Consider the following 23,982-nt stretch of genomic DNA (forward strand, 5'->3'; position numbering starts at 1 on the left):
CGACAGCTGATGACGGGAGGGGACTTTTGTAGTTTTTCATGTGGAATAACTTATTTTTGTGCCCTTTGTTTGGTAAATCAAATGGCTTGTAATTTTAACACAATATAAAGACGGTCAATACATTTTCCATTGATTGCTAGGGTTAGTCTATAAATCCGATTGTCTGGATGTTGGCGAGTGAGTACTAATTCACAGTGTAAACCCTGTGTTTTTTTAACGCTAAAAACCACTCATTTTATTGTCACAAGTAATCGCTGGTCCAGACTGTTATTTTTGAGCACCCAATGTGTGGGTAGGAAGTGATGATAGATGGTATTTGTGTGTGCTGGTGTTAGATATTTTGAAAAAAAAAATTAAAGCTTGTGATGCAAACATCTCATCTACCCGAGGTTTCGAACTCGTGTCTTTTTGGTTTAATAACCATTAGCTTGTTTTTATAGTGAAAACCAACAATTAAACGATATATTTTGGGGCCCCTAAAAATCTAGGGTCCCTGACTGCAGCCCTGTCAGCCCCCCCCCCCCCCTTAATCCGCTACTACTGTAAATCATAGTTTCTTGACCTTTCAAATATAAATAAATTTAAGTTCATTAAGTTGATGTCTTAACTTAATTTAAAGTTTAATTGACAGAAAATTAGCAACAAGTACAAGATCTAAATATTACTAATAAAGTCGCGTGTAGTAATTAATGTTTTTTTTTTAAGTAACACAGAAAAAAACTTGCAGAACTTTTGCAACAACTAGATTCTCTATCTCGTCTAGATCTAGGCCTAGTAAAATAAAACGATTAGATTTAGTCAGAAGAACTAGAACAATGTTTAGTAACAGCCATAATTAACACCTAAAATAATTAGAAATATAAGAAAATTAACAAAATAGTAGCAGAGGCGTAGCTACCCCTCCCGGCGCCCGGGGACAAACTTTCGATTTGCGCCCCCCCCCCCTCAAACTTTCGATTTGCACCCCCCCCCCCCCCACTCGAACTTTTCATTTGCACCACCCCCCCCTCAAACTTTCAATTTGGCGCCCCCCTAAGGTCGGCGCCCGGGGACATTTGTCCCCCCCCCCCCGGCCCCCCCCCCCTCTCTACGCCTCTGAATAGTAGGCCTTATTCAAAATGCAACTAAAATCAACCTTTGCACATTTTTATACATTACGTTTTAAAAATTATATGGCACTAAATAAAATATTGTTTACATTATTTACAGTTATTTCCAGAACGGCATGATAGACTACTCCTTGGTTTTACTATTTTTAACTGCTGTACCATGCCGGAATATTATAAACCGACGCTAGTCTATATCGTGAGATTACCAATACAAGAATATCTAAAATTCTATGTGTAGGAATACAAAATGACACAAATTATTAAAGTAAAACTGTTACACCGCGTTTACACTTACGATATGTATACTAGACTTTACCTACTTAAGTGTATACTAAACATGTTGTGTGTATATGGAATATCTTCTAAGTCGCAGGTCACAAAACCACGCTCCTTTTTATGTTTTGAACCAAGTTTTTGTTTTCGCTCGCCGAGCGAAAACATAGGACATGTTCCGAATTTCCAGATGAGTGCGCATGAGTCTTTGCGTAGTAAGCACATTCTCTCAGCCGATTAAATGCTAAAATGTAATAGGCCTAAACTGATCTAGAGCGTTTTGAGCACACACTTTTAAAATGTATAGCTTCTATAGGCCCGACTAAAAATTGCATTTTTAATAATTACTTATTTATTCTTTAATTAAATCCGAAACACGTTTTAATGAAAACAGTTTGTAATTGAAGAAATAATGGTTAATTATAAAAAAAATACTAGCGTATCCGTCCCCCGCGCGTTGCCGTATATATAGAGAAAACAAATCGCGCCGGGGCGCCACCCCTGCGAGTTTGAAAATATCTTTTGAGTATAAACCTCCCCTGGAATATTCTTAATATATTCTTAAAGTTTCATGGCGATCGTGTTAACGGTGTCACTCAGAGGCGTAGCGACCCTTCCCGGCGCCCGGGGACATACTTTCAATTTGGCGCCCCCCCTCGGGAGCAAATTTTCGATTTGCACCCCCCCTTGAACTTTTCATTTGCACCCCTCCCCTCTCAAATTTTCGATTTGCACCCCCCCCCCTCGAACTTTTCATTTGCACCCCCTCTCAAACTTTCGATTTGCACCCCCCTCGAACTTTTCATTTGCACCCCCCCCCTCAAACTTTCAATTTGGCGCCCCCCCCCTAAGGTTGGCGCCCGGGGACATATGCCCCCCGCCCCCCCCCCCTCGCTACGCCTCTGGTGTCACTGCAATTCACTTTTATTATTTTTAAATAGGCCTACCGTATAAAGAGAAAAATCGCAACCTCCCATGACGCCGCCCTTGCGAGATTAAAAATGATTTTTTTTTTTTTTTTTTTTTTTTTTTACAGAAGCCGTCCCTAGTGAATAAAGTGTTTCCAGATAAAAATAACTTTTGGAAAGTTTTGTGTTCCAGAAATGTAGAGTATAGGCCTAGATACATGTCGAAAGTGTAAACGCGGTGTTACGGCAGCGTTACGGAGTGTTTGGTACTCTTTTGTTTTTCAATGGCAAGCAGTTACTGAATACTGAATATCATATGAGACGGCATGGAAATTGGGATAGAAGTTTCGATTGTTTTGCTTTGAGTGTTCGCAGAAAATAAGTAACTCTAGAATCTAGTCTGAATCTATTATCTATGGCTTTATTTCTAGAATCTAGATCTAGATGAAAGGTTAATCTCATATGTCTAGATCTAGATCAGAGATCTAGATTCTAGAATTTTCAAATACATTAGTCTAATGATTAGAGTACAGTTACTAGCCGCGGGCAATTTTACGTTGGCCCTAACTACCTAAAATGTCCTAAAACGATTGATTACCCTAGCTAGAATCTAGGCCTAGAAACGGATAGAAGATAAATCTATAATAATATTATAGATTTATCTTGGTAAACCTCCATTTTAGCGTAATTTATTCTCCGTTGCTTGTTTACCTCCAGTTGAGCGTATTTTATTATAATAACCGAAACACACCAAAACATTAGAAAAACACGATTTATTATTAAAATAGAGATGCACACTTTGTACAATTAAGTGTTCCAATTTCAACTAAACTGAATAAAAGTATTAAAAGGCACAATGATGCTGCCGAAAGTGGGCCGAGGGGGGGGGGTGGAATTTGGTGAGGGATGGCTTGGAGTGTTAGAGAAAGTGTGACAACTCACGTTGTCATTTAAAAAAAAAATAATGTTAGAGGTCGTCCATAAATGACGTCACACTCGTAGGGGGGGGGGGGTAATTTTGTGACGGTGTGTGATGAGGGGGGGGGGGGTTCAGATGGTGCTACGTCATTTTGGGGGGGGGGGGGGGGGTCTTGCTTTTTGTGACGACACGCTTTTTTTACGATTTTTACCTCCCGCCTCCCCTCCGTTACACGTCGTCACAAAAAGTCAGACCCCCCCTAAAATGACGTCACACTTCAGCCTACAACCCCCCCCCCCCCTCAAAATTTCTGTTGAATTTTTCTTAAAACATCGATAATTTTTCCAAAATCTTGTCAGAACTCTGTCAACATAGAGTATTTTGATCAATTCATATTACAATTTATTAAAACCGTTTTCTAAAACGTGAAAAAAACGGCTAAAACTTGTTTTTCTAACATTGCTTTTTTATAATGCAAAAAAGGGACGTCACACCATCTGAAACCCCACCCCCTCCCCCTCATCACACACCGTCACAAAATTGCTGACCCCCCCTCTCCCTTACGAGTGTGACGTCATTTATGGACGACCCCACATCAGTTTTTTTTAAAAGTCAGAAATTTACTCATACAAAAAAGGGAAGGATGGTAGATTTACTATGAATTTAAATAACATACAACTCTATAGTAAAATATTTTTTTCAGTTTTAGCAAAACTGTCAAATTAAAAAACACAGAGTTTGTACATTTATTGCATAAATACAAAAATATAAAACAGAATGATTAACAGTGTATCAGTTTCACCATGAGACAAATGCCTTTTTAAAAAAAAAATACAATACAAATAAACAAGTCGTGTTTTTTTAAATATTCATTTTTATTCATTTGCTAAATAAAAAATACAATACAAAAAATAAATCGTGTTTTCCTAATGTTTTGGTGTGTTTCGGTTGTTATAATAAAATACGCTCAACTGGAGGTAAACAAGCAACGGAGAATAAAATACGCTGAAATGGAGTTTTACCTTTATCTTCTATCCGTTTCTATTATAATAATATTCTATATACTAACTATATAATATTAATAATAATATTTACTTATTTAGACCCTACTATTTATTATAAGTATTTATTTAGGCCTAGAATCTAGCTATAGTTACACTATAGTATTATTTATTAGTAGTATGCCATAGTCATAGTATGGCATAGATCTAGAGTCTAGACCTAGATTTAGATCTAGGATCTAGGTCTATCATCTAGCTAGATTCTAGAATCTATACTTATAGGCCCTATTAGATCTAAATAAATACTATTAAATAGGCCTAGAGGTAATCTATCATTTTAGGTGCGTAAAATTGGCCGAGGCTAGATCTAGTAATGTGCGAAAAAGTTGCCTTGGCCTTGGTGTTACTGTTAAGGCTTTAATAGAAGTATATTTTTTAGTAGCCTATATTGTTATATATTTGCCTAATTGTGTCAAATATTATAGATAACTGAGTAATAAACCAAAATCAATGGCTAAATGGGTTCGGCATGGTCAAGTCGATAAAGCTCATGGTTGCTAAACCGAAAAGTCTCAAGTTCGAACTCACAGGCAGATTTTTTTCACATTACTAACCTTGGCTGATTTTACACAGCTAAAACTATAGATTACCCTTTAAGTTATTAACTTAAACTCTTAAATTTTCCTGATTTAGAATCTACTCAATCCACCGTTAAATAGAACTAAACCTACAAGAGTATCTAGAATAGATTTCTATTTCTTAACTGTAAAGATATCTAAAGTAAATTTATTAGATCTAGTCAGATTTATAAAAGGGAAAATAATAGTAAAATAATCTGCCAGTGAACTCAGTCGGGGTGTAAGGAGCTAACAACAGATCTCATGAGTCATCTTTCCTGATATTAGGTGTAGTCCATCTTTGTAGGTTCAGCTTCAACATCCTTTCGACATGTGTTTCTTGGTTCAACCTCTTTTAAACTTTCTATGTGGGTTCCGCCACAATGTGTGCCAAGGATATTGAAAAATAGTAGATCTAAATCTAAGTACTATAATAGATTAGGAATACACAACGGAGATAGAAGCCATCAGCATGTAGCCATCTTTATTTGGTAAACGGAAGAGGAGCAATGATAGATAAATACAAGGGACATCACTCAATAACAACATTATAAATATAACTAATACAAGAAGAGTGAGTTCCCCTGACCTCACAAATCCCAATATGTTACATCCCTTTACCCTTAGTAAACACAACACATCTCTCAATAGAACAATTTACAGTATCCTAAAATCACCAAATATATTGTAACATGAACATTATGGTAGATTACATCCTTACAAACAATGCACAATATGTTACAACATAATTAAAATGCAAACAATGATGTCAAAGTCCTTTTGACCTTTAAAATCATAGGTCTAACTTATTTGGGACTTTGATTGTCCTGTTTGACCTTCTCAGTGGCTTTTGATTTGGTGACTCAATATTCTGACCATTTGGATTCTCTATCTCAGGAGGTCTAGGATTTAAATCATTAACTCCAGAATTACATTTTCTGACTCCAGACAACTTGGTTCACTCATATCAACAGAACTTGGTTGTGGAACAAACTGAGTTGGTGTGAACTGTTCAGATTTGGTGGGATTGACAGATTCACACTTATTATCTGCACAAGTTATTTTTAACTGGTCTGAATGTCTACGGACAATAAGTCCATCATTTGTTTTTACTTTATAAGACACAGGTCCTGTACATTGAACAGTTTGACCTGGTATCCATTTTTCCCTTCTCCCATAATTTCTTAGATACACATTCTCATTAACACCTAATTCTCTTTCAATGCATGTTTTGTCATGATTTAATGGAACTATTTTTGAATTGGCATCTGAAAGTATTATGCTATTATTCAGATCCTTAACTGACATAGATTTCTTTGATTGATCAATTTTCTCAGGTAATCTGATAGTGCTTTTTAGTAACCAAAAATACTGTTTAAAAGAAATATCCTGGACCATATTAATTTGCAACTGTGATCCAGTATTTGAAGTGGGTGTATTAAATGGCAAAAATCTTTTTTTCTTTTGATGTTACCCTTTTGGTTTCTGTAAGTGCTAATGATGTTAGCAAAGTTGTTTGATGATCACATTCCTTCTTACTTAAAGCATTTGAAATTGCCATATCACCATAATCATTTATTAAGTTACAAATACTTTGTTTAGGCAACTCTGACTGATAATGGACTGCATCTTCTCCATCTTTTATATTATCTTCACAAAGGTTTTAATTTCTTATTTAATATGGCCTTAAGTCATCATTCATAGACTCTTCAGGCCAACCGTTCTTACAGTACTCATATACTTTTATTAAGCACTCATCTTTTTGTGTTTCTCTTTTAATATCATTCACATTTATATTGGAGTTATCCATGATAGTGAAGAGAACAAATACATCTTCTGGTGCATAGCTAAGGCTTTGGTTTTTTAAAGGTAATCTACTAAGACTATCTGCACTATTCTCAGATCCAGGTTTGTATTTCAATTCATAATTGTATGCAGTTAGTGTGATAGCCCATCTTTGAATTCTTGGTGAGGCATGCTCAGGTAGGGTTTTGTTTTCTCCAAATAAACCTAGCAATGGTTTATGATCTGTAAAGATGGTGAGCTTCCTACCAAACAGAAACTTATGAAATTTCTTAACACCAAAAATGATGCCTAAGCCTTCCCTATCTAACTGAGAATAATTTTTCTCAGCCTGGTTCAAAGATCTACTGGCAAAAGCAATGGGTCTGTCACCCTTCTCATCCATGTGGGACAAGACTGCTCCTACACCATCTGGTGAAGCATCACATGTTAATATAAGTCTTTTCCCTGGGTCATAGTGAGTTAGTAAGGTGTCAGAAGACAAAGCCTCTTTTGCTGTATTAAAAGCAGCTTCTTGTTGTTTACCCCAGTGCCAAGTTGCATTTTTCTGTAGCAGCTTGTACAGTGGTGATAGTTTACCAGACAGATTCCCTATGAACTTTGCATAGTAATTTATCAAGCCCAAAAAAGTTCTTAGTTGTTGGGTATTTTCAGGTTTGGGTGCTTCTTTAATGGCTTTTGTTTTCTCAGGTTGAGGTCTGATGCCTTGTTTGCTCAATATATAACCAAGAAAACTAATTTCTGTCAACATGAATTGACATTTATCTTTGTTTATCTTTAAACCTTTTTCACCAACTACTTTCAATACTTTATCAAGTGTTTTAAGATGTTCAGTGTCATTCTTACCAGTTATGTACACATTGTCAAAGTAAACACAAACATTTGGAATATCCTTAAAAATACTGTCCATGACAGCTTGGAAAATTCCAGGGCTGGATGATATACCAAAACATAGTCTTTCATATTGGTAGAGTCCTTTATGTGTGTTTATTGTTGTATAGACTTTTGAATCTGGATGCAGTTCTAGTTGAGTGTAAGCATGACTAAAGTCTAATTCAGTGAATTTGTCTCCTCCTGCCAAATTCAAAGAAATTTCCTCAATGTTAGGAATAGGGTACCTATTTAGCTCTATTTGCTTATTCAGTGTAGTTTTATAGTCTCCACAAATTCTTATAGAACCATCCTTCTTTAACACTGGCACAATGGGCGTTGCCCAATCGGAATAGTCTACCTTCTTTATGATGCCATTAGATTCCAATCTACTTAGCTCATTTTCAATTTTATTCCTCATTGCATAAGGTGGAACTCTAGCTTTGCAGTATCTTGGATTTGTGTCTTTAATGCTTATCTTCACTGTTCTATCATTTAGTAATCCAGGATTACTAAAAACACATTTATTTTCAGATATAACTTTATCTAGTGAAGTAAGACTAGATTCTTTTGCATTGTTCAATGAACATATTCTCTCCCAATTTAACTTAAGATCACTTAACCAGTTCCTACCTAGTAATGGTGGTCCATTTCCTTCAACCACAAGAAGAGGAAGTTTAACACTTTGACCATTATAACTTACATGAACCATACACTCTCCTATTACCGGAACATTGTCACCAGTGTATGTTGTTAGACACTTGTGACATGGTTGTAGAGGCACTGATCCTCCTGTGACAGCGTCAAAGTCCTTCTTTGTGATGACTGTTAGAGATGCTCCAGTGTCAAGTTGGAAGCTGATGCTCTTACCGTTGATATAAACTGGTACATTGATGGGAGCATGACTTATTGATTTCACAGAGAACAGGTTGAAATCCGGCTGCGAATCAGTTTGAGCATTTTCACTGGTAGAGTGGTTCATTGGTTGGGTTAGGTAGTCTTGGTGAGAGTTAACATAGTGCTGCTTTTGGTTGCGGTACTGTCTTGACTGGCTAGATTTAGCAACAGACGAAGACTTTGCAAAGCAGGCCTTGGCAATGTGACCTTGCTTACTGCACTTATAACAAGTAGCTGACTTGAACTTGCATCGATGAGATGCATGGGGACCCTTGCATCGATGACATTTTTGATAATTATTACTAGATTTAGATCTAGGATTTGAACGTGCTGGCTGTTTAGCATAAGTTGAAATGCTCTGAGGGGGTTGGTGTTTGTTGACTAACCTGCTGTTTACTGCATGGATCTCTGAGGGTGCTAGAGATCTGGCCGCATCAAATGACTGCTGGAATGAAGTTGCAAGTTGTATTGCTTTTTCTAATGTTAGATCTGACTCGAGCAGCAACTTTCTTTGAATATCAGGGCTGTTTACACCTGTCACAAACTTTTCACATAGTCTGTCAGACAGCGTTTCTCCAAATTCACAGAATCTACTTAAATGACGTAAAGCAGCAACATATTCTGATATTGACTCGTTTGGTTGACGAGTCCTACCGTCAAATCTAGCTCTAGACAGGAACTTTGATGGTGCGGGCGCATGGTGGTCTGTTAGCAATTTGCTCAGCTCGTTAAAGCTCTTGGTAGTTAGACTAGCTGGTGCGCATAAGTCCTTTAGTAGCCTAAATTGTTGAGGCCCTATGACTGTTAACAAAACAGCTCTCTTTTTGGCTTCTATCGTCACGTCGTTAGCTTCAAGGTAAAAGCTTAACCTATCTAGGTAATCTTGAATGATTTCAACATTCGAATCAAATTCTTTTATTTGGCCATACAGCGCCATTATTCTAGAAATACTTAGCCAATATGCTCTAGCAAACCTCTTTTTTGCGTAACTAGGTGCTCTTTCTAGTGGATTATTTATCCTCGTCGCCAGATATAATAGATTAGGAATACACAACGGAGATAGAAGCCATCAGCATGTAGCCATCTTTATTTGGTAAACGGAAGAGGAGCAATGATAGATAAATACAAGGGACATCACTCAATAACAACATTATAAATATAACTAATACAAGAAGAGTGAGTTCCCCTGACCTCACAAATCCCAATATGTTACAAGTACTAGTCCACTTTTAGCTAAATTTATGTTGGCCTACCTAAAAATATGTAGGGCTTACAGCCAAACCTAAGTAGGGGCTGGATTTTCAAAATGTAATGGCAAAAATTGTAATGTTCAGTTTCAGTTTGTTATACCAAGTAAGGATTTCTCTATCATATTAAAATTTGTAAAAGCAGCTTAGGTAGACATTAATAATATGGCAAATGTGGTCAAATGGGAGAGCGTTTTAACTGCTAACCTGAATGTCTTGAGTTTGGATTCTTCGCTTGAGTCTGTATCCGTGTATGTTAGCTAGTTGCACACATTTTTTAAAAATAATTAAAATGACAAAATAACGACGGGGTTGTATTAAGGGGACTAAATGTTGCAAAATGATACCAAATTTATGTTTATAGGATAAACGGTTCTCTAGATATGACGGTTTTAGTGTATTGCGGAGACAACTAAGCCTATGGAAAATGAAAGCAAAAATTGGTCACGTCGAGAGCGTAGAAAAAAGGCGAAAGGGAAATAACTCTGCGTAGGCGCACAATTATAAAATTTTCAAATAAGTATTTTTAAATGCATTTTTAAAAAAAAAATGAGTATCTCTACCAAGATATTAATAAATTATTTAACTTAAAAGTGGTTTATTAAAAAACATCTAAATAAAAATATACCACTGGATATATTCTATCGTTTAAATCAAACGTCATAGTAATAGTAAAAATAAAAATAAAAGAAACTGGCTGAGTAAAAAAGAATAAACATTCCTAATTCCTAGGTAAACGGTATCATAGAGACAGCTCAGTACAGTGCAACATATATGAGTGTTTTTGACATATTGGAAGCATATCAGTTAAGAGATAATCTTTGGGTGTCGTTAGATAACTGAACATAGCTAGCGCGAAACAAACAGCAACGTTATCAAGAATCGAGCATTTTACACAGCTACGTAGACAGACGCTAGACACGAGGGTTTCTGTCCGGCTTTTGCCTCCAGTTTTAAATACGACATCTTGCCAACTGGTTTTGAACGTGATGGACAGCTTGGTCGTGGGATGACCCACGGTCATCAGGTCGGGTACCGATCCATCAATTTAGTTAGCGGGCGTACTACATACTAGGCCACACTGTCCAGTTGTGATAACATTTAACAAAATCTTGGTGATACCGGGTCTGGAAAAACGTCTTACAACAATAAGGATAAGCTATGGATGGGGGAGGGGAATGTGTGTAAAAAAAAGAGTGCCTTTATTTGTGGACGATGAAAGGCATATTCAATTCCGTAACACGTTTAGAAAAGCAAAAGGTACCCCAGTACTACATAGCTAACTTATCAACCATACTTTACATACTTTCAACTTCATTTTAGATGTAGTATTCGAAAAAAATCAATCACACTAACTTAACAAAAGCAACTCAATTAGCACCCGACTCAAAGGTCTTTAACTCAGAAAGTCTCCCTCCCCCATCCTCATACAATCGTTATTTGAGTGTGAGTGGGTATCAAGCAAATAAATATAGGCCTTTGTTGTTTACAAGGGTATATTTTATTCTTTAGCAAGATAAACTAATGGGATATGAAATCAATGAAGACTATCAGTGTACACATTCAGCTTTTTACAATAGAATGAACACACTCGTAAAATGTTGTGTTTTAACTAATATTTCTTATATTAATAAGCTTTTGGATCCCGCACAGTCTACTTGGTGAATTTAACCACTATTCAATTAATAATTTTGACCTTTGGCTTATAATGTTTACGACAGCTTAGATACATCTTTATTTTACATTTTAAATAGACCTAATGGCCTAATAATATAAAACAAATATAACGGAATACGAAAGCGGAGACAGGTAGAATCAATATCGCTAATACTTAAGCCTACGGTATCTATTTTGTTAGTCGGGTTTTACAGCTTGTGAACGTCTGAAGAAGAAAGTAAAAACATTTGTGAAAATAACAGTAAAAATGTACCGACTCACACTAAATTCAAGTTAAGTCTGAATGTTTTCTTATTTTAATTGGTCAAAATACTAACGGATATAGCGACAAATCATTAGCGATACCGTTTTTCTCGATTTTTAGATTTAAGCCTCTACTATAATGCATTACGAAAAAGATGATTTTCGTAGTTAAAAAATTAAACTAAAAATCGTATAGTCTTACTCAAATCGAACCTAGTGTCATTATTTTTAGTTTTAAATCATTATATGTATAAGTTAATTTCAACTTTGTGTTGAGTTATCGTATACCTAATTCAATCATTAGTAGCACGTAGTACAGGCTGCAACATATTAGCTCAATTCACACAATTTTTACTACTTTAAAAAGGTTAATTTATTATCTTTGAATCCTCTCATTTACTAGTTTAATTATTGTAATTCTTTAAGAAAAAAAATGTATAAAAATTGGTGACATAATTCTTATAAAACGAAAGAAACATGAAAATGCGGTATCGATAACGTTAATAGGGTACCTAGTTTGTGAGACATATTGCATAGTCTGCTAAACGGATAAACCTAAAATAAGTATGCTTGTTAGAAAGCTTAATAAAAAATGAAGATAATCCTACTAAAAACAGAGCTAGTCTAAATGTGTGACTATTTTATGTAAATTTTTGAAAACTCACCTTTTAAACTCAATATGAGATTAACAAAAATAAGTAAAAAGTTGAAATAAAAATTATACGGCGGTAACGGCCAATAACCGCTGCTAATAAGGAGGGCATATATGATTGCAATCATAATTGCATTCTATCGTTTTTTAAACGGTTAACATAGCAATGCGAACGACTACATTTGAATTAGATTTTATTGTGCACGAAAGGTTTAAAGCCTGTGACGTCATATTTTATTTACTTGTGCAACTAGCTAGTGTATGTGTATCTGGTGCATGTTAGAGAAAGTAAAGGCGACTGGGCATAGATCTAGTACTGACCTTACTATTCCTTCAAATACAGAGGTGATAAAAACAGGTTAATTCTACTTAAACCTGTCCTTTGGACTGTAAGGTTTAAAAGGCTACTTTATTTATCTAAAACTGAAAGTAACAAACAATAGATTACCAAATTACCAATACATTGAATAAAGTGTAAAAATGAAAAGTGGAAACATAATGAAAAAAACTGTTAGTGTCAGCCTAAAGAGTTAGCTTACACATTGAATGCTAGGAATAGACTCTGATGTAAATCTTTTATAGTTTCATGTTTTTGTACAAATTTTACTAGAAGTGTAAAACTATATAGATCTAGTTGGAAAATGAATGAAGACAACACACCCATCCTACTCTGTGTCATCCTAAGAAAACTGAACTTATAGTCAGAGAGATATTTGTTAAACTTTTATACTGTAGCCTATTGTTCCCTTAGACAAAAAAAAACATTTTTAAAGAACTTAAAATAATCTTTGTCTTTTAATGTCCAACCAGAAACAAAAGTAGATGCAGCATTATTAGGTTAATTATAATTTCTAAATTTTTAGGCAGTAGTCTAGCTTTCTTTGGAGAAAGAAGCAAAACATGCATATGCTCTATGTAGGAAGAGATTTACTCGCTACATGCATCTAAACTTACTCTAAAGTGTATGCATATCAGTATCTCTCTTAAGTTTTTTTGTACATGGTAACTATTTTATCTTTGTACTTTTTGTAACTGAGTAGGTCTATCTGTTGATTTATACTGACTAATGATATTCTAACAGTAAACTGTACTTTTAGTCTTTTGATATATGACCTAGGGCCTACATGATTTAACTACTATTTAAACCTGGCTTACCTTTTTAAAAATTATTGTTCCATTTTTAAAAAAAGTTAAAATGCTATCTACCTGTAGGCTGCACAGGGGACAGACTAGTATAGTACTTGACTAGTGGTTGCTTATATATTGACTGCCGTTTAGACTGATTATGAAATTAAATTCACAAAATGCCCCTAAGTTCCTCTAGTTTAAAAGTTTTACTATTACATCTGAGTGTCAATAATTCTGTAAGTGTCACTTTTTATGATGTTATTTATCACAACTTATTAGAGGCCTCTTTTACTTTGCCTATATAACCAATAGGATGCAGCTTCTGTTTTTGCTTAAAGCAGTTAATGATAGTAGATCTTACCACTACTAACAAAGCTCAAAACATTGATATCTGATTTTTTTAAATAGTATTGATATATGTATGCAAAATACTTGATAAGTCACTTTGTTGTGCAACTACATTCTACCTAGTCTGTGGTTTAAATGGTTGACGTTTGTGTTTCAGTTTATGCTGTGGGCAACATGGAATACACGGGATACTGCACTGAACATGTCCCTTTAAAGATTGAATCAGATTCAAAGGTAAAATACCACTGCTGCTTTGAGATTATAACTGATTATAACCACAACCTGCATTATATCCCTTGCCTAGTCTCTAATACTTGTATCTCTGGCTGGTCAAGTATAATAATAAAGGGGAATTAGTACAAAAAATAGTATAAAGTAAAATGCAGGGCTGTCTACCTGTACCGAATAGTTGGGTCTACAATAAATTCCCAAATTGCACTTACCAGAAGGCTAATTTCAAGAATGGACACTTGCGGAATGCGTAAAATGGCTGAATGGACATTTGCCTGAAAGCCACTTGCCCGAATGTCGTTTGCCCGGAAAATTTTAATATTAAATAATAAATAATATTACCAAATAGACATTCTTAATCAATTCAAGTTTGAGATTTTTATAATAAACACAAGGGAGTAAAAAATGACATTTGGTAATTAACATGTTGTTTACACACAATCGATTAATTAAAATATGTCACAAATTACATTTCTTATTTTTTAGACTCAAATATCTCAATGGAGCAGTATGATAAACCAAACCTATTTTTTTATCATTTGTAGATTTAATAACACTCACCCAATCTCCACCTAAACATAATATCATATCCATTTAAACTTATGTCTACCAAAACAATAAATGAATCCAACTTAAAGTATTGGAAAAAAAACCTAAATGAAATAATAAATCTAAGCAAATCTTTTAAATTCCATTGGTAGTGACCGAAAGTAGTGATAAAAATCATAATAATTATTAAGCAATATAGTTTTGTTCAGCTTTTAAATAAAAAATGAAAAGCAAAACCTGATTTATAATTAAAACAGCAATTTAAATTAAGAAAATAATTGTATTAATTTTATTACACCCTCAGCCCTATTTTTTATTTCAGAGTGATAAATAGATAAGTAGCCTATGTTATTTTATATTATTTTCTTTCTTTGTCACTAATATCGTTAAATGTGTGCTTAAGCACAATGAGTTTTTACAAATAACTACTTTACAAATTATTTTTCTCAAATAAATACAACATTTAAAATATAAAGGCCTTTAATTCACGTGTAACGTGTACAGATGGCTAGTATATAATAAAATGGCAGATAAAAATTTATTTCAAGGGGTGAAGTGGGGCTCTTTTTTCTTCTTGTTTTTCGACTTATACTTATAAGCATTCAAGTGTTTATGACACAATGTGGTATATTATGTTTTCAGAGGTTTATTAGCTTTTAGACTTGTGTCTATAGTTGCAATTTTTAAAAATTGACCATTCATGTATAATAAAATACTGTGATTTGGTTAGCAGTGCTTTACCACACCACACCATCTGTTATAATGAATGTTTTTGTTACAGTTAACTAGTACAGTTTAGTATTCTGAAATTTTCAGATGTACCATGGTGACCCAAGTATTCAGGTACAGAGGATGGGTGTTGTGAATAATGACTGCGGTAAATAAAGTTTACTCATTTATTTTTATTGAATTGACTGTTTTTCAGTACGTACATGTCTGATATCTAACAATACTAATATCTTTAAAGATCTATTTGTTCTGCCGCATGACAATAACTTTAACAATTCATGCTAGACTTTATCAGACAATACAAAATAATAGTGAAGCAAATGTCTAATAAATATCATTCTCTGCCAGTATACTGTTAATTAGCTCTGCTTGGTATAGTTTTTAAACAGTAAATTTAAAAAGTTAACCTTTAGGTACCCATCCGAGCTGAACATCCTACTGACCCCACTTTACACTTTGGTTAGCAGTCATACACTCTATAATCTGGCCACACCATGTCATTTTGAGACATTCTTTTAATGTTGTCATATATATTTATGAAAATATTTTACAGATATCTATCAATGTCAGCACTGCAGATTGGATTTTTCAACACTCTCCCATTATAATTTGCATTTGAAATACAAACATAAAGGGGAAAACCTTGACAATAAGAATCTAGATTTCACAGTTGACACTAGTGAACATTCTAATCAGTTATCTAATTTTCATCAGCACCATGGAATTCATAAAGGGAAAAAGCATTGTAAGTGTGACAATTGTGGTAAATATTTTACAAGACTCCAATATTTAAAAGTACACCTTTTATATCATATAGGAGAAAAGCCTTACAAATGTGGCCAATGTTGGAAATGTTTTGCAACTCTTGATCAAATACGGAGGCACGTTCTAATTCATACAGGAGAGAAGCCTTACAAATGTGGCCGATGTTGGAAATGTTTTACAACTCGTACTGAACTATATAGTCACTTAAAAATTCATACAGGAGAAAAGCTTTATAAGTGTGACCAATGTGGTAAAGGTTTTGCAACTCTTGATCGAATACGGAGGCACATTATAATTCATACAGGAGAGAAGCCTTACAAATGCAGCATATGTTGTAAATATTTTAACCAAGTTGGTAGTTTGAATGCTCATCATAGAATTCATACAGGAGAGAAGCTTTACACATGTAGCATATGTTGTAAATGTTTTACCCATTTGAGTAACTTAAAGCAGCACCATTTACTTCACACAGGAGAGAAGCCAAACAAGTGTGACCAATGTGGTAAATGTTTTACTCACCTTTGGAACTTAAAGCAACACCATTTAATTCATACAGGAGAGAAGCGGTACAAGTGTGACCAATGTGGTAAATGTTTTACCCATTCGTGTAGCTTAAAGCAACACCATTTAAATCATACAGGAGAGAAGCTGTACAAGTGTGACCAATGTGGTAAATGTTTTACTCACCTTAAGAACTTAAAGCAACACCATTTAAATCATACAGGAGAGAAGCTTTACAAGTGTGACCAATGTGGTAAATGTTTTACCCAATCATTTAACTTAAAGCAACACCATTTAACTCATACAGGAGAGAAGCGGTACCAGTGTGACCAATGTGGTAAATGTTTTACCCAGATTAGTGGCTTAAAGCAACACCATTTAATTCATACAGGAGAGAAGCCGTACAAATGTGACCAATGTGGTAAATGTTTTACCCATTCGTGTAGCTTAAAGCTACACCATTTAATTCATACAGGAGAGAAGCCGTACAAGTGTGACCAATGTGGTAAATTTTTTAACCGGATTGATAACTTAAAGCAACACCATTTAAATCATACAGGAGAGAAGCCGTATAAGTTACTATAAGTGTGACTAATGTGGTAAATGTTTTACCTGTTTTGGTAATGTTAATACACATCTTAGAATTCATCAGGGAGAGAAGCCTTAAAATTTTTATGTAATGCAGTAAATGTATTACTGATTCCTCATATTTCATTGAAGATAATTTAAAAACCTCTACTGAAATAAATCCAGAATGACCAGACACTTATTTTTTTACTTTCTTGTTTACAGAGTTTAGAGCAGTGGTGTGTATGGTGTGTTTGGGTCTGTGGTGTTGTGGGTGGTGTGTTGTGTGTGATCCAGTAAACACAATAACTTGAGTACCATTTCACTTATGTTGACAAAACTTCATATTGTTTGCAGTTTTCTGTCAACATTTGAGCGACATCAGGTTAACGTAAGTAGATTAAATTTCACTTACGAGTATCAGATTGTATGCGCAGGTTTTAGACAACTTTTGAACGATTTCTGGTTATTGGAATTGTTATTTTCTTTCTGTGGAAACACAATAACTTGAGAAAGGTTTCAGATATGTAAGGGGTCGTCCATAAATGACGTCACACTCTTAGGGTGGAAGAGGGTCCGTAAATCGGTGTTTTTAAAAGATAAAAAAACATCTTTTTGAATGTGGGGTCTGGTTTTTTGTGACTATAAGTGACAGACGTGATGTTTTTACTTTCTCGTATATACGAAGTATAGAGAAAGTATTGTAATCGTGCACAAAAATCACTTGAAATTTTAACAATTTTCACCGTATTACACCTCAGTCCTTTATCACATCCGAAGTATAGAGGACTTATTTTAATCGGGCAAAAATTATCAATCCGGATTTATCAAAATTAAGAGGTCTGAAAAACTGGGCTTTGCAATTCTGTCTGTGTGTCTGTCTGTCTGTCTGTCCGTGTGTAAACACGATAACTTGAGTACGTTACAGCTAGGTTGATGAAATTTTATATATTTTATCAAAATCCTAGATCTGTATCAACTTTTGAGCGATTTCTGATAACCGGAAGTGGTACTTTTTCTACTTTGAATTTTTCAAAAGCCTATAACTTGAGTACTATTTCAGATAGATAAATGAAATTTCACGTGTAAGTAAAAGATCTAATTCTCTACCTTCTGTTAAATTTTGAGTAATTTCCGTTGACCGGAAGTAGTAATTTACGCTATTTCCGATTTCTCAAAAACGCATCTAAATTTATAAAGTACTAATAATATTGCGCACCATTATGAACATCTTTATTCGGCGTTCACTTGGTGTGCAATACTTTTTTCTTTGAGATTCTATTTTATTTTAAAAAGTTTATGTATTTAAAATGGATTAAAAATCATAACTATATCCCGAGTTCCCATCCCCTGTTGTGTTATATAAGAATATTCGAGAAAGTTTAGGGGAGATCCCTCCCGGTTTATTTATTGATGACCCCCGAAACTCACTGTGATCCAACGGATGACGGGTAGTCTAGTATACTACTAAAACTCAAGTTTACATGTTTGATAACTCATTTTTTTGTTTGTGTGTCTGATTTGTTATTGGGGAGAATCTGCATTATGTGTAGAGCAGTAAAATAGGATTTTGGATGAAGAACATAGTTCTTTCTTAAAAACACTGTTAATTTCAAACTAATTTAAAGCTGTTAATTATAAAAGATTAGAACAATGACTTTACTAATAGTAAAAAAAGATTTATTTTTATAACAATGTTTTCAATTATTTTTTCTTAAGGCCTAGATGTGAATGATAAAGTTGACTATCAGGACCCCGCGGGGCACAGGGCTGGTGAAGTAGAGTTCACCTGTTTCTATGTTCTCAGCATATGAAGGGATAGTGTGGTCAGAGCCATGCTGGGCCAGAATCGTTTTTTTTTTAAAATACAAACATGTCTTGGCGGGATACTGGGCAGCTGAAGTAGAGTTTAGTAAAGTTTTTAAAATATAAAAAACGTCTTTTTGAATGTGGGGTCTGGTTATTTTGGGATGATAAGTGCTGACAGACGTGATGTCATTTATGGATGACCCCCGAAACCACAGTTATCTAACTAGATAACGGGTAGTCTAGTATATTTTAAAATGTTTTACATTCAAACCTAAATGCTTTGCACATTAAATTTTTGCTCTATTTACAAATCTACTGCATTGCGTATTATCTGATCACATGATGTAAGGTATTGGCCTAATTAAATATTTTCTGTCTTAGATAGACTTCAATAATAACATAAGAACTCATGATCTATGCGCAAACTTTCCAGTTGTAGGAAAAAAGTCACATGAAAAAAAGTCACAATTATATATTTGCATGGAATTTGTTATTACTTTTAAGTGTTAAATAATCATTGAGTACAAATCAACTTAGATTAATTAACTGTAATGTCGTGTACGTAGATTGTATATGTATAGAAATATTTATACCAAACGTAAAAATATTTAGTATGAAGTGTGTAGGCTTTAATTCCGGTATACATATAATATTTAAAAGAATCTAATATAATGTTCCAGCCTCTTCGGTTTTCGTCGTTTCTTTCAACTTAGAGTTAAATGGCATAAAGACGTTGCTACTCTGACTTGCTGCCCTCAACTCACTAGTACAACCAGTGGCGTAGCTAGGATTTTTGGGCCCCTATGCAAAAAGTGTTAGTGGGCCCCTCAGAGGCGTAGCGACCCTTCCCGGCGACCGGGGACAAACTTTCGATTTGCACCCCCCGTCAGACATCCGATTTGCACCCCTCCCCCCTCAAACTTTCGAAAAAGGGCCCCTATTTGCCTTGGGCTTACGCTAGCTTTACGGTAGCTATGCCACTGACTACAACAATAGCTTATCCACGTTTTCTGACCACATTCATCACGATTTATAACTGGCGAGTGAGGATCAAGTCGAATCTAACACAACTCAAACCACTTCTAGTTAAAATTATAACAAATCCTAAATTCACATATTTGAAGGATTAATAGTTTAACCACAAAACGCATTTAACATTTTGTTTACATGTCATTTCAGTGTGTATTAGTGTGCATTGAGCAATTCATGGAGTGTACAAGTGGACATTTTTACCGATTATTGATGTTAAGGGGGAAGGCTCCGGTAAAAAAAAAACTTTTTTAATACTCGTTAGAAAACAGTTATTTCTTTACAGCTTTATTAAGATACATCCGCATAAGCATTTCCACTGAAAAAAAATTGAAAAAAATCTTGGTAACTATGACAACGGCGGCCATCTTGAAAAATTAAGCCCTTCGTAGGTTTTCCACCATTCATAAAATATTACATTTTAAACCCAATAAACAATCAATTCATAATTATAATAGATTGACGATAGAAGCATGTGGTTGTATATAAAACGTTTATTGGGTCTAACTACATGACGGTAACAGCAAGAGGACGGAAGTGACGAGAGACACATGTAAGGGACATCACTCAAGATAACAATATAAATATATAACTAATACAAGAAGAGTGAGTTCCCTTGACCTCACAATTATCTCAATCTATTACATCCCTTTACCCTTAGAACACAATAACACATCTCTCAATAGAACAATTGATAGTATCCTAAAATCACCAATTATATTGTAACATGAACACTATGGTAGATTACATCCTTACAAACAATGCACAATATGCTACAACATAATCAAGATACAAAACAATGATGTCAAAGTCCTTTTGACCTTTAAAATCATAGGTCTAACTTATTTGGGACTTTGATTGTCCTGCTTGACCTTCTCAGTGGCTTTTGATTTGGTGACTCAAGATTCTGACCATCTGGATTCTCTATCTCAGGAGGTCTAGGATTTAAATCATTAACTCCAGAATTTACATTTTCTGACTCCAGACAACTTGGTTCACTCATATCAACAGAACTTGGTTGTGGAACAAACTGAGTTGGTGTGAACTGATCAGATTTGGTGGGATTGACAGATTCACACTTATTATCTGCACAAGTTATTTTTAACTTTATAAGGCACAGGTCCTGTACATTGAACAATTTGACCTGGTATCCATTTTTCCTTTCTCCCATAGTTTCTTAGATACACATTCTCATTAACACCAAATTCTCTTTCAATGAATGTTTGTCATGATTTAATGGAACTATTTTTGAATTGGCATCTGAAAGTATTATGCTATTATTCAGATCCTTAATTGACATAGATTTCTTTGATTGATCAATTTTCTCAGGTAATCTGATAGTGCTTTCCTGGTAACCAAAAATACTGTTTATGAGTAATATTCTGGACCATATCACTTTGCAACTGTGATCCAGTATTTGAAATGGGTGTATTAAATGGCAAAAATCTTTTTTTTCTTTTCTTTTGATGTTACCCTTTTAGTTTCTGTAAGTGCTAATGATGTTAGCAAAGTTGTTTGATGCTCACATTCCTTCTTACTAATGTATTCTCTTTAAAACATTTGAAATTGCCATAACACCATAATCATTTATTAAGTTACAAATACTTTGTTTAGGCAACTCTGACTGATAATGGACTGCATCTTCTCCATCTTTTATATTATCTTCACAAAGGTTTTTATTTCTTATTTAATATGGCCTTAAGTCATCATTCACAGACTCTTCAGGCCAACCATTCTTACAGTACTCATATACTTTTATTAAGCACTCACCTTTTTGTGTTTCTCTTTTAATATCATTCACATTTATATTGGAGTTATCCATGATAGTGAAGAGCACAAATACATCTTCTGGTACATAGCTCAGGCTTTGGTTTTTTAAAGGTAATCTACTAAGGCTATCTGCACTATTCTCAGATCCAGGTTTGTATTTCAATTCATAATTGTATGCAGTTAGTGTGATAGCCCATCTTTGAATTCTTGGTGAGGCATGCTCAGGTAGGGTTTTGTTTTCTCCAAATAAACCTAGCAATGGTTTATGATCTGTAAAGATGGTGAACTTCCTACCTGTAATAGATTGAGATAATTGTGAGGTCAAGGGAACTCACTCTTCTGTATTAGTATATATTTATATTGTTATCTAGAGTGATGTCCCTTGTGCATTGTACTTCCGTCCTTTCCGGTTAACAAATAAAGCTGTTTACATGTTGATGGCTTCTGTCTCCGTTGTGTAATTCACAATCTATCACATTTTGGCGACGAGGATAAAGATCTACTAGAAAGAGCACCTACTTACGCAAAAAAGAGGTTTGCTAGAGCTTATTGGCTAATTATTTCTAGAATAATGGCGCTGTATGGCCAAATAAAGCAATTTGATTCGAATGATGAAATCATTCAGGATTACCTAGATAGGTTAAGCTTTTACCTAGAAGCTAACAACGTGACGATAGAAGCCAAAAAGAGAGCTGTTTTGTTAACAGTCATAGGGCCTCAACAATTTAGGCTACTAAAAGACTTATGCGCACCAGCTAGTCTAACTACCAAGAGCTTTAACGAGCTGAGCAAATTGCTAACAGACCACCATGCGCCTACCCCATCAAAGTTTCTATGTCGAGCTAGATTTGACGGTAGGACTCGTCAACCAAACGAGTCAATATCAGAATATGTTGCTGCTTTACGTCATTTAAGTAGATTCTGTGAATTCGGCGATACGCTGTCTGACAGACTATGTGAAAAGTTTGTGACAGGTGTAAACAGTCCTGATATTCAAAGAAAGTTGCTGCTCGAGTCAGATCTAACATTAGAAAAAGCAATACAACTCGCAACTTTATCCCAGCAGTCATCAGATGCGGCGAGATCTTTAGCACCTTCAGGGATCCATGCAGTAAACAGCAGGTTAGTCAATAAACATCATTCCCATCAGAGCATTCCAACTTATGCTAAACAGCCTGCTCGTTCAAATCCTAGATCTAAATCTAGTAATAATTATCAAAAATGTCATCGATGCAAAGGTCCCCATGCATCTCATCGGTGCAAGTTCAAGTTAGCAACTTGTTATAAGTGCGGTAAGCAAGGTCACATAGCCAAGGCCTGCTTTGCAAAGTCTTCGTCTGTTGCTAAATCTAGCCAGTCAAGACAGTACCGCAACCAAAGGCAGCACTATGTTAACTCTCACCAAGACTACCTAACCCAACCAATGAACCACTCTACCTGTGAAAATGCTCAAACTGATTCGCAGCCGGATTTCAACCTGTTCTCTGTGAAATCAATAAGTCATGCTCCCATCAATGTACTAGTTAATATCAACGGTAAGAGCATCAGCTTCCAAATTGACACTGGAGCATCTCTAACAGTCATAACAAAGAAAGATTTTGACGCTGTCACAGGAGGATCAGTGCCTCTACAACCATGTCACAAGTGTCTAACAACATACACTGGTGACAATGTTCCGGTAATAGGAGAGTGTATGGTTCATGTAAGTTATAATGGTCAAAGTGTTAAACTTCCTCTTCTTGTGGTTGAAGGAAATGGACCACCATTACTAGGTAGGAACTGGTTAAGTGATCTTAAGTTAAATTGGGAGAGTATTTGTTCATTGAAGAATGTAAAAGAATCTAGTCTTACTTCACTAGATAAAGTTATATCTGAAAATAAATGTGTTTTTGGTAACTCTGGATTACTAAATGATAGAACAGTGAAGTTAAGCATTAAAGATACAAATCCAAGATACTGCAAAGCTAGAGTTCCACCTTATGCAATGAGGAATTAAATTGAAAATGAGCTAAGTAGATTGGAATCTAATGGCATCATAAAGAAGGTAGACTATTCCGATTGGGCGTCGCCCATTGGGCCAGTGTTAAAGAAGGATGGTTCTATAAGAATTTGTGGAGATTATAAAACTACACTGAATAAGCAATTAGAGCTAAATAGGTACCCTATACCTAACATTGAGGAGATCTCTTTGAATTTGGCAGGAGGAGACAAATTCACTGAATTAGACTTTAGTCATGCTTACACTCAACTAGAACTGCATCCAGATTCAAAAGTCTATACGACAATAAACACACATAAAGGACTCTACCAATATGAAAGACTATGTTTTGGCATATCATC

The 23,982-nt window shown here is 35.0% G+C and overlaps 2 protein-coding genes across 6 annotated transcripts in view; both read left to right on the forward strand.

Annotated features, from left to right (window-relative positions):
* The first annotated feature begins 2,433 nt into the window (after positions 1–2,433).
* LOC131935646 (zinc finger protein 501) lies at positions 2,434–17,348 on the forward strand. 5 transcript variants are annotated; one of them, XM_059292166.1, is made up of 4 exons: positions 2,434–2,556; positions 13,850–13,926; positions 15,289–15,349; positions 15,755–17,344. In XM_059292166.1, the coding sequence occupies exons 2-4, from the start codon at positions 13,867–13,869 to the stop codon at positions 17,050–17,052; spliced, it is 1,419 nt and encodes a 472-aa protein (XP_059148149.1). In that variant the 5' UTR covers positions 2,434–2,556; positions 13,850–13,866; the 3' UTR covers positions 17,053–17,344. The 5 variants fall into 5 exon arrangements, with proteins under 5 accessions (XP_059148149.1, XP_059148146.1, XP_059148148.1 ...); XM_059292163.1 differs by lacking the exon at positions 2,434–2,556 and adding an exon at positions 2,594–2,672; XM_059292165.1 differs by lacking the exon at positions 2,434–2,556 and adding an exon at positions 2,594–2,657.
* Positions 17,349–17,408: 60 nt separating this feature from the next.
* LOC131935644 (zinc finger protein 665) overlaps positions 17,409–23,982 on the forward strand; it is a 19,489-nt gene continuing 12,915 nt past the window's right edge. Inside the window, exon 1 of the mRNA XM_059292161.1 lies at positions 17,409–17,425. The gene's annotated coding sequence lies outside the window, so the exon portion shown is untranslated. The remainder of the gene's footprint in view (positions 17,426–23,982) is intronic.

The sequence above is a fragment of the Physella acuta genome, unplaced genomic scaffold (assembly GCF_028476545.2).
Source record: "Physella acuta isolate Inbredline_101_S28 unplaced genomic scaffold, ASM2847654v3 ptg000150l, whole genome shotgun sequence".
Lineage (NCBI taxonomy): Eukaryota > Metazoa > Mollusca > Gastropoda > Physidae > Physella > Physella acuta.